Below are 12523 nucleotides of genomic sequence, written 5' to 3' on the forward strand. Positions count from 1 at the left end.
CTGTAATGTTTACGTTGCTCTTTGGGTGTTCCAACAATGTCATGTAGGCACACGGAATCACTAGAATGTCAGTTTGTCCCACCTGAAGGAAACTCAGCTTGTCCCACCTGAAAGAAACTCAACCTCAAGTTTGAACCTTTATCCTTTGAAGCGTCTCTTGTGGCAGCAAGGCGCTTAATGTTGTAGACGTCCTATGCGCTCAAATGGGACTCTTAACTTTCCTCACGTGCAAGGGGAAGCATTTCTTTTTATAGAACTGCCTACACGAGGTCTCTGACATTGAAAATCAACATTAGAAGCAGCCTTGTACTCTCCATTAGTCTCTTCAAATTACAGGCATATTTTCTTATCAGTAAGTTTGATATGTTTTACCATCTCTTTTGCCTCTTCATGTAATTTATATTGTCAGGATTTAGATTATACACCGCCTTGAACGAGGTACACTGCATTGTACTGTTTTGGGACCGATTGTAAGAAAACTCTGCTTGATGTAACACCATGTCCCTATGCTTAAGTTATTTCCAACTATGCACCATAAAATAATTCCCAAATGGCAGTTCACCATCCCCATTTGTTAGTCAGTTTGTGGATGGTTGGTGGCACTGAAACATAACTTCTAGCTCATCAAGTTTCAACTCCAGAAATGGCTAAATAACTTGGAGTCCCTATCTAAAGTGATCAATTCAAATATTTCATGAAGTCTAGATATTTAGAAAAACGTTGGCCAAGTCGATGCGTCCATCAATCACTTCAAAATCCTTTTTTGAAGAGACCGATTTCAATATTTCATGAAGTTGAACTACTTTAAAATAATGGTTAGCTACATTCAATGCATCCCCTGTCTTCCATCACACAACAAAGTGCGTCATCTTGATGAACATTTAAACTGCAACCATAATGTATTCCTCTCTTCTTAAGTCCATGAGAGGCCTAATATGAAATCCATGCTTCTGTCCACCTAAGAGGCAGTAGGGATGGGAAGAGGTGAATATAAACCTGCATTTATAACCCAAAACATGCATCATATTGGTTAACCTATAGGCCACTACCATAATGTAATCCACTCTTCTTTGAGTCCATGGGTGGCCTAATACAAAATCCATGCTAATGTCAACCCAAGGGGCCGTAGGGGCAGGAAGAGGAGTATATAAACATGGTTTTGTAATTCGATTTTGGGCAACATGGGCACTATTGAACACAGCTCGTGAGTCTATGCCAATAGAAATTTGAGGCTATTAAGGCGATGCTCTTGTCACAGCCAAAGAGACGATGCATTATTCAACACAGCTCGTTGAGCCTATGCCATAAGAAATTTGCTGCTATTAAGGCGATGCTCTTGTCACGGCCAAAGTGAACCTTGCATTTTGTTCTAAAATATCTTTTCTCTCGTAAGAAACAGTCCCGCATGCACAAATGAACTCCCTTAAAAGGAAACCCATCCCGAAAGTGATAAACAAAATGCTACTCAATCACCGTTTCTTTCACGACAGAACAAAAATTGGCATCTTCATCATGGATTTAAATTTCCACCAAAACTGACATGACTGAATTTTTTCCCTTTACATCATCACCGAGACACTTACCCTAATTGACATACTTACTGAAACAACTGCTGTTAGTGTTTATACTAAATTATTTCGGTCGAAACCTAGAAATCAATGTAACCTCGTAAACGGTTCCTCTCTCTTTGTAACAACAACCAAAACTCTAGATTCCTTCATTGGTTCCACGTGTTCCTCCGTATTAGTACAAAAATAAAGCATATTTGAACAACCCATTGGCAAGAAAATAAACATTAGGTTGTGGAAATCAATGGTGATATTTTCAGAAGAAGAAACAATGAGAGAGAGAGAGAGAGAGAGAGAGATAAAGTTGGTAGGAACCTTTGTTGAGGAAGATGAGAGAAATTAGGTGATTGGATAAACGGATTAGTAGTTTCTTGTCATTCTTTCAAAACTAATACCCTATCCATATATATTATTTTTAAAAAATAGGTCACATCACAATAATATGTAGCCGGGTTTTATCTAATCAATCCTATATGTGTGTATGCAAATGATGTTGAAGTTAAATATGATTATTTGCTCATAGAGTTTCTAATATATGCCGTTAAATGATATATGTTGACTTACCAACTTCTCCAAAAGCTTAAGCTGTTGGAGAAAGACGTTATTTATCTTTTATACTTTAACACTTCCTCGCACGTGTGGCCCACTTAGCAAACACGTGGCACATGTGGTCCCCACTTTGGGCCGACCATCGCATGTGGATTTTTGCTATCCGGGAGGTTTGGACTCGAGACCTTTGGCTCTAATACCATGTTAACTTACCAATTTCTCCAATAGCTTAAACTGTTGGAGAAAGGCGTTATTTATCTTTTATACTTTAACAATATAGTTAATGGCCAAAGAGGCCTTACTGTCCCATTGGCAAATAAAATTAAATAAGATAAGTCTTCTTAATCTCCTAATGTAAATGTGATTGTAATCCTATAGTTTTTTTTTTTTGAAAATTTGATTGTAATCCTCTAATGTAAGTTTTGTTATCTCTTTATTATTGCTAATCACTCATTTTTATTGTATGATTAACAATTACAATTAAATTATGAGACTAAGAGCCTCACTGGATATCATCGATATTAAATTTATTTCAAAGTAAGATTATTTTTCAATTGGACATTAAGGCCTATTTGGAAGTAATTAAACATAATTTGGGAACATAACTAAAACTATTATATCTCTTATTTGAATCATATGATTATATGCAAATATGTTTTTATGCAAATAATTTTTAGGGACTATTCAATGAACCTCTAAATCTCCATTATGCATTTACATTTGTTTTTTATATGCTCAATTTGTTTATCATTATGTTGTTTCTCTTTTCTCAGCTTCCAATGCAATCAACACCAAGAAGATACACAATAGCAGTGACTTGGGCGAGCAATCCGAACTTCTCCACCGGTCGGTCTCTCAGCATCGACCTCCATTGCTGATGCTCCCTAATGAAGAGCGTAGTGAATCCCGTAAGTTCTTCTGTCTCTCTGAAAACAAGCTTTATGATATTCAAATACCGGAATTTCACGGGAAATGGTGTTGCGGATCTTCCAAGGGATGGTTGGTGACAGTAGATGACAACTCCAATGTTCATCTTTTAAATCCCTTATCAAAAATCCACATCCAGCTTCCCTCACTTGATAAATTCACGCACCCCCAACATCCTATTCTTCGGCATAAAAAACGAGGGAGCTACAGGTGGTATATGCGCAAGACTGTTTTATCGGCAGATCCTATTTCAACACCATACTACATTGTTGTCTCCATCGTCACTTATCATCGGCTATTTTCCTTCTATAAACCAGGGGATGAGGGATGGACTACATTAAATAGGCAATGGGGTAGCTATGAAGATGTCATATACCACAAGGGTAAATTCTATTGCATCATTGATTCTGGTAATCTCGTAGCTTGTGACTTTTCTTCCAATGGTTTGCCCAAGTTAACAAAAATTTCAAAGTCGGATGGAAAACGTATTTCAGAGTCGGATGGAAAACGTTCTGGGAGGAGGTATCTAGTGGAATCATCTGGGGAGTTGTTGAACGTTTGCAGATACTATGAGATGCATCCCATGTATGTGAGATACCTTATTTTGGGGTCATCTAAATGTCTGGATGGTGATTTTGATCCAAGAAATTTGGGATGGACTATGAGGACATCTTATTTCGAAGTTTCTAAATTGGACCAAAACACAGGAAAGTGGATCGAGCTTGAAAGCTTAGGTGACCAGGTGTTGTTCTTGGGCTTGAATTCATCCCTCTCTCTGTCAGCTCTTGATTTTCCCCAGTTGAAGAGGAACTGCATCTACTTTACCGATGACAGTGATGTGAACAATGAGGGCATTGATAATGGCGTATACGACTTGGAGAATGAGAGTATAAAACCATGTTATCCCAACTCTCCATCTTGGATTACAAAGCTCATCTGGCTCCATCCAAATTTGTGGTAGGTAGTAATCATTTTTATTATCACTGGTTTCCTTTTTATTTTTCCTAATGATTCTTTCCCAAGTCTTAATGTGTTGAGAAATGCTGCCACATTGCTTGTTTGAAATTATAAACAAGTTCTGGTTACTTTTACCAGATGTATCCATAATTACAAATTTGAATTATGGGCTAATCTGGTTATGCAAATATATGTTTACTTACCTAAAAAATTGTTAGTATACTCATTTTGTTTTTTTCTAAATAAGATAGAGGCAAACACACAATGGATTTGTTGATACAATTTTTACTACTATTGAAATACTTTTTATATTTCTTATCAGCTTTATGAATATACATGGGAAATTGATGAATTATTTGCAAATAATCAGAAACTAGTTGGAGACGTGTTCGATTCACGGGGAAACAAATAAATTAGATTGGTTCCACGTAAGCCCGCTACAATGGTGCCGATATTCGTGGCAACCGCCCAGTGATAAATCTCAATATCATACCAAACACAGTTAACTTCTTCTGTATAATCTAAAAGAGAAAGAAAGATTCTCCGGTAATGGCGTAAATGCCATTATATTAGTCTTTTAATATGCCACTCCACCCGTTTCTTCTCGAGTCTCTCTCAATCAGTCTTGCTTATATATATATTATATAAAGAGAAACAATTAGGGAGAGAGAGAGAGAGAGAGAGAGAGAGAGAGAGAGAGAGAGAGAGAGAGAGAGAGAGAGAGAGAGCGGGTAGATACTCAGACACGATTATAATTATGATACTTACAATTAAAGACTACCATCCTCTTTCCATTTGGGGTTGTCTGATTTACATGTTCCACACATTATTGTTTTTGTGCCATCATATGTTGGTTTCTTACAAACTTTTACTGCAATAAAACATTACTGTTCTGTAATTTATTATTTTTATTTTTTTGATGTGGATTGTTATCTATGAATAAAAATTATTAGTTCATTATTTGTGAATCTTGCAATTTGTGACATATATCATGTTTTATGTGAATTTGGCCCGAACTTATACATGAGTGCTTGGCTCTCAAATGTAAGAAAATACACAAAGAGGTTGTTTGGATGTGTTGAATTAGTTTTCAGAGAAATCCTTGTTCCCAGAATACGCCTTTTACATTGTTTGAACTTTGGATAGGCCTTTTCCATTGAAGTTGTAACCACCCCTAGCACATTTTATATGAAAATCATTGATTTTGTAATCAGCCCTACAACATTAAATTTGTTTCCTCTGGATCTCAATCTTAATTTTGAATCTCTCTTAAACTTTTGTAAATTATCAAACTCCACATCCACCTCCAATATGACCCAAGCCATCATCCAGCTCTTGTGTTTCCTTCGTTAGTGACACCTCAATAAGCTCCAATACACAATCTTCCAATTCTCATGAACAAAAGGGAGTAAATATATCACTTCCCAATTTTTAAGGTCCCACCAATTGGACCACTAAAACTGTCCCTCTACTGTAAACCGGATATATACGATTTGTTGTTTGACATCAACAAACTATTCCCTATTTGAAATGAATTTTCTAACTAAGGGCATTGGCCTCATCAGATTAGATTTTATAGGGGTTAGGTTTCATGGGTTTCTAATGTGAAACTCATGAACAAAACATAAAAACCAGTAAAGGACACAGAAAAAATTAAAACGGATAGGAATTGGTTTCAGGTTTCATGGGTTTCTAATGTTGATTTATAGGCATTGACCTATAAATTAGATTTTATAGGGACCAGGCATTCAGATTTTAAATCTCATCGTTTTATTCTAAAGGGGTCAGGTTTCATGGGTTTCTAATGTGAGTGACTAAACCCGGACAAAACATAAAAAACCAGACAAAGCATAAAAACCAAGAATGAAAATTAGAGAAAAAGATGGTTAAACAATTGGGCATATTAAAGGCTGAGATTTTTCTTTTAATTAAAGAATTTTTAGAAGATTTAAATAAAGTACCTGGTCTAGTATCGAAGCTGGCATGAGAGAGAGAGAGAGAGAGAGAGAGAGAGAGAGAGAGAGAGAGAGAGAGAGAGAGAGAGATTTCTAAAAAACTGTGACGTACGAAATTTGGAGTCTTTGTACCAATCGTTTCTTTGATAGGAGCGAATAGGAAAAGACAGGTAAAAAGCTGTTACATGAAATTAGGAGTCTTTGTACCAATCCTTTCTCTGATAGGAGCGAATAGGAAACTGCATGTAAAAAACTGTTACGTACGAAATTAGGAGTCTTTGTACCAATCCTTTCTTTGATAGGAGCGAATAGGAAACGGATATTCTAGATTTGGAAAATTAAAACGGATTCATAGGGATTGCCACGTGGCACAATCCCATCATGCATGATTCCGTTTTACTTCTATATTATTAGATGTGCATTAATTTTAAAAATTGTGAGTTTTTTAACTTAATCCAGCCTATGAAGTTTAAAATGGGTCATAAAAGTTCACAGTTCTTAAGATAAATTTGCAATTATTTGCTGAATTTAGTAACTATCTATAAGATGTGTTAAGGCTTCTAATTTGATATAATCCTTGGCATGTATTCTTTGTAGGGGTGTACCACATTGCCAAGAACCAATTGAATTGTTGACGTTGAATTAGTTATTATTTTGCACCGCCAACGAATTTTTGAAGTTTAAGACAAGGTTATTGGAAACTACCATAGAAGGTGGGAATCACTATTCAGAAGCGGGAAATGCGACGATTCCCAAAAACTGGGGAAGTGTGTTTTTGATTCGTGGGAGGCGTGTTTCCCAAAATTTCTTATGTTTTTTTTTTTTTTTTCAGAATTTTTTCTCCCGTTTCTTTTCTTTTTTGTTCATTTTACCCTATCATTTTAATTTAAATCATAGATATTTATTTGTTGCGGTTGTTAATTTCTTAATCGATTAATTATAACAAGAAGATAAAGAAGATGTATATAAAGTTTCCTTTTTATTTTTCTCTTTTCTCTATTTTTCTTTAATTTTTGATTTTTTGTATCTTGATTAAGTTGTTCTTCATTTATTAATTATAAGAAGAGGCGGAAGAAGGAGACAATAGAAAAGACGAGAAGTATAAGAAGTTGATATGATTAGATACTTTGATTAAATTATAATACCAATTAACTGTTACACGATAATCTATGTATGTACGTATATACTAGTAACTGTAGAGATTTCGTGATGTTAGTTAGCTATTTTTCATTTAATTGATTAATCATTTAATCATTTTAATTGTCTATTTTAGCCTTAATTTTTTTTTTCATTAACTTTGTTATTTGATATTTTGATTAATGATCGGGAGTTAGATTTGCTTATAAATTCGTTATGTTGATTGTAATTTTGACTCTTTTATGGTGGTTTGATTTGATTTGCTTGTGTTTCTTTGAAACTTGAATTCACTTGCTTTTAAATTTTACACACCTAGAAAATATATTATTAAAACTAATTTATAATTATCATGATTTCTTTATAATACCCATAAAAAAATGATTTCTTTATAATATTTTATTTTTTATATTTCCACTAATTTTTCACTTCATGTACTTTTTGTTCGCTCCGTTGGCTCTTCCCTTTACGCTTCATGCTTCCCCAACCCTTCACGCTTGCTGCTTTCTCCCTTTTTGATATCGCTGTTTTCCCACTTTCGCTTCCCGCATTGGCAACTCTGGTTTAAAATAGGTTGTATGGCATAAAAGTTCATGTTTCTTTGGAAATCTTTTCTAATTATTAGCTGTATTTTATTATTATAAATCTAATTGGTGGTGAAAAGGCTTCTCCTAATTTGAGTTTATTCATTGTATTTATTCTATGTAGCGGTGTACCAAATTGCTAAAGGCTAATTGAATTGATGAGGTGCCAAATTTTCTCCTGATTTGAGGTAATGCATGACATGTATTATATGTATGGGTATACCAAACGGCCAAAGATCGTTTGATTTGATGACTTGTTGAATTAGTTATTATTTTATTTTGGAAATTGAGTTGTCTATATGTTGCATTCTTAATGTTTGCTTTTGACACGTAATCTTAAACTTCAAATCCTTTGATCCTTCTCCCATGTCTATTATCTTCTTAACTTGTAGTAGTTCCTTGACCCATTCGATGTACTAGATTGAACATTGCTTTTGATAATATTATTATATCGACTGAAGAAGTAATTTTTTGAATGATTTGTATTATTAGCTACACCAAAAGAATATATGACTAAAGAGTGTTCACTATGACAAAATATTATACATGAGTATTTCCCCTGTGACTTTGTAGATGCTTGTGTGGGTAGGTGTCAAAATTTTTCGTTGAGATGTTTAAACTGTAGAGAATATTGATGTGTTTGTTTGTGATTGTGTCTTAACTTGGATGTTATTAATTGCATGTTTAATATGAAAAACAATTGAAAAGTATGTTGTGTTTTGTCAACAAGGAGGTGAGTTTATAGGTAAAAATAGTATTTGGAGAATTTCTTTAAACGAAGATCAGTAGATGAAGTTGATTGGATTAGCTGGATGAGAGGGATTCTCGGTGTTGATCTAACTATCTAAGCATAGGTTGTGTAGGAGAGGTCTGAGAAGTAAATGTTTTGATTGCGGATTGTGAGAGGGAGGCAATGGTGGTAACGTTGAACGAGGATATTTTGATTGAGGTGTGTTTGGACCAAGTGGGTGTGGTGATTGAGGGTTGGCTTTGAATTTGTGTAGGTGCAGGAGTTTCATCACCGTTAAGTTTATTTTTAGTGATTGGGTTTGTATGAGTATTTTAGAGCATTGCAATTACCTACTGACCAAGCGTATGATGAAAGTGACAATATTGTTGATAGTTTTTATGTATGTGAGTTAGATTGGTGTTTTTAATGGTTGATAATATTTTGGAAAACGTCGGTGTGGAAGTCTTTCGTGTGGACCATGATGGAATTAAGAGGTGGTTTTCCCTTTGATGGTTGATGGAGTTGATATATTGTTGTCCTATTTTATTAATTCCATATGATTGATAATAAGTTTTAGGAGAGGAATTGATAGATTTCCCACTTCAAGAGGAATTGATAGAATCTAATGCATTTTTTGTGCCAAATTATTAAAAATTATAATCTATTTTGATCACAATAAAAGCCATCAACTGATTTATCCTTTATGCTATGTGTCTTTTATTATTTTGGGAGTGATCACTTGAGATAATATTGTATACCATTACCACGCATTTGCGGAGGCCATGATATTATTGAACACTTTACCCCAACCTTAGATGTCAATTCCATTCCATTTCGTATGTGTTGGGTGAGACACGAAAGAAGGGCGCACGAGAGAGAGAGAGAGAGAGAGAGAGAGAGAGAGAGAGAGAGAGAGAGAGAGAGAGAGAGAGAGAGAGAGAGAGAGTCGTGAGCTATCCCCCTCATAAATGTCTCATAAATGTGATATATATATATATATATATATATATATATATATATATATATATATAGTACAATAACCAATATAATATACTTTATCTAACACTTTCTCTTAAGCTCGAATGTATATGTCATACATTCCCAGCTTGTTACAAATACCGTCCAACTTTTCCTGATTCCATGATTTAGTAAACATATTAGCCAGTTGATCCCTTGTTCGAGTAAACACTGTGTATATGTTGCCCTTCTGAATCTTCTGACGAATGAAGTGACAGTTTACTTCGATATGTTTGGTTCGCTCATGAAAGGATGGATTTGTAGTGATGTTGACAACAGCTTTATTGTCGCAATATAACTGTGCTGGAGAATACCTATTTATCATAGAAGAGAGCGCAACCAAATCAGCTCTCCACTCGTATGTGCCATGGTTCAGTATTAAGCTTCTGCACTTGATCTAGTTACTACATCTTGCTTCTTGTTTCGCCATGATACTAGGTTTCCTCCAACAAATGTGCAAATTCTAGTGGACGATCTCCTATCTGCTGGAGATCATGCCTAGTCTGCGTCAGTGAACCCTTCTAACCTTACGTGACCATGTTTCTTAAATAACAGGCCTTTCCCTGGAGCACTTTTCAAGTATCTAACAATCTGAATCCAACTGCCGAATGGGAGGTACGTGGAGAAGTCATGAACTGGATGACCACACCTACTGCAAACGAAATGTCAGGACGTGTGATAGTCAGATAGATTAGCTTCTGAACCAACCTTCTGTAACTGCCAGGGGCATCTATTAAGTGTCCTTGATCTGGTAGAAGCTTTACATTCAGGTGCATAGGTACAACGGCAGGTTTCACTCTCAAAGAACCCGGCTCTAGTAATCCAGCACATATTTCCTTTGCGACAATGAGAGGCCACTACGAGAATAGGCTATCTCAAATCTAAGAAAGGACGCAAGGAGACCCAAGTCTTTAGTGGAAAATTCTCTCTGCAGAAAGATCTCCAACTTCTGTATGACTCCCTCTGTATGCCTCCCTGGCATCCACATACGCTATCAAGAAGACATATCCAGCACCAAACTGGTGGCTAATCACTGAGTGGTCAACCGCATACTGCTTCATGCCGAATCGCAAGACAGCATCTCTGAATCCCCAACCAATGCTCTAGGAGATTGTTTTAGACCATGAAGAGACTTGCGAAGAGGGCAAACTAAGGAGTGCATCTCTCCCTGAGTAACATAATTAGGAGGTTGCTCCAAGTATACCTCCTAAGTAAGATAACCATAAAGGAAGGCATTCTTATCGTCGAACTGATATAAAGGCCAACCCCGGTTCATAGATAATGATATCAACACACAAACCGGGGGAATTTTGGTCACATGGAGAGAAGGTTTTAGTATAGTCGACCCCGAATGTCTGAGTGTATCTTTTCACAACAAGACACACATTAAGGCGCTCAACATTCCCGTGTGGAAGGTACTTGATGGTGAACACCCATTTGCAACCAACTATCCGGAAGGTAAAGAAACCAAGTCACAAGTATGATTATTATGAAGAGCCTCCATTCCCATATCCATGATGGCATGCCAACCTGGATGGGCAAGAGCTTTTGCAATAGACTTTGGTAAACTAACAGAGGTTAACGAAGGCATAGAACCACGAAAAACAGGGGTAAGTCCGTCATAGGAAAGAAATTGAGAAATCGGATGGGAGTGCGACAATAAGTGGGTTACGTAAATAAATATAGGGTTTTGGGTTTTTTGTGGTAATGGGAATAGTGCTACGTCAATAAAGGGGAAAGAGGGATGAAGAAATGGGAAATATGGGGGGTGCGACAATGGAGGAAAGGGGAAAGAGGGTTGCGGAAGTTAGGCTTTGGGTTGGTAGCGAGGAGTGTGTGGCAGCATTGGGCAGTGGTGAGAGTCTCTAAGGTTGGCCCCTAGGGCATCGAAAACCCCAGGGCTCTGATACCATGTTGGGTGAGAAACACGAAAGGAGGAGAATGAAATAGAGAGAGAGAGAGTGTGTCGTGTGCTCTCTTCTCCCAAATGTGACACACACACACACACACACACACACACATATTTATAGTATAATTTTACAATTCATCTAACAGTATGAAACACACGAAACTTTCTGTTCTGGTTCACAAAACAATACAAACACCAGTAATGAAGCGTTCATGTTGGGAATCCTTCTGTTTTGTTTTTTATCCATGCGGCTCCGTTATCTCATGTCTCCTAAAGTGCTTTTCCATCGCCATTTTGAAGGAGTGGTACTAGATATGACAAGAGAGCCCAGTTTGGACAAGGTTCATGGCCATGATACGATGTAGGAGTTGTAGTAAGGGGTACAGTACTAGGCTTATGAAGCGACCATAGTGTTATGTGATTTGTTTGGACATGCTTCATAATATAAACCAACCCATTTTCAGAATGATTCAAAATTTCACCTTGTTGATTTTATCGAATTTGAACTTTGTAATTATGGATGTAGGCTGTCGAGTCACATAAATCTTGTTGTGGTGTTTTTTCCAATTTCGGCTTTATTTTCTTTATTTCTTTCATGGTTTGATCTGTATTTGTATTCACATTTTAGTTAAGATTTTTTTTGAATGGTCATTTTAATTAAGATTATATTTAATGGTGATAAGGACATGGTTGAACAGAAACATGTTCTATGATTTTTTGGGTTGCTGTCGTTCATAACCTCTCGTTGTTGTTGGAAACCTGTCTAAAATGCCTTGACCTTGACTTCTTTGAGAAAGGGACTACAAAGTTCAAAGACTCTCTTGTGCCTCTTAGTCGGCAAATAATACAATGATAACACTCTCAGTAAATTCAAAAGATTACAAATATCGTAGCTCAAATCCTCTCAAAAAATAAAGCGGTGAAGTCAAGGCTCAAGAGGGTTCGTGAGGTATTTAATGCCAAATTAATGAATCACAAGTTGTTTGTAGGCTTGTTGAGTGATAATTAATGGTTGGAAGTAGAATAAATGGGGAAGGAGAGGCATTTATATAGAGAAAGTTAAAAACTAGCTGTCTTTTGACTTCCAACGGTTAGTTTGGAAGTCTCTCGGAAGCCACTCGGAAGCCCGACGAACTAGCCATTACAAAAATAAAAAATTGGAAATACTGTCTTCGGATGCCCCAAGATTTTTC

At 36.3% G+C, this 12523-nt stretch overlaps 1 protein-coding gene across 10 annotated transcripts in view; it reads left to right on the forward strand.

Annotated features, from left to right (window-relative positions):
* LOC143883552 (putative F-box protein At5g55150) overlaps window positions 1-12523 on the forward strand; it is a 33655-nt gene that overhangs the window by 16506 nt on the left and 4626 nt on the right. For 4 of the 10 annotated variants that reach the window (XM_077386895.1, XM_077386935.1, XM_077386908.1 and 1 more), the window contains 2 exons: window positions 2891-4001; window positions 7799-8041. In XM_077386895.1, the coding sequence (XP_077243010.1) occupies window positions 2891-4001; window positions 7799-7817 (1130 nt within the window). In that variant the 3' untranslated portion in view covers window positions 7818-8041. Of the gene's footprint in view, window positions 1-2890; window positions 4002-7798; window positions 8042-12523 lie in introns of those variants that run through there. The other 6 variants (XM_077386947.1, XM_077386953.1, XM_077386924.1 and 3 more) reach the window with 6 other exon arrangements.

The sequence above is a fragment of the Tasmannia lanceolata genome, unplaced genomic scaffold, assembly GCF_043159265.1.
Source record: "Tasmannia lanceolata isolate RefF3 unplaced genomic scaffold, GAP_Taslan_0.1 ptg000002l, whole genome shotgun sequence".
In the NCBI taxonomy this organism is placed as follows: domain Eukaryota; kingdom Viridiplantae; phylum Streptophyta; class Magnoliopsida; order Canellales; family Winteraceae; genus Tasmannia; species Tasmannia lanceolata.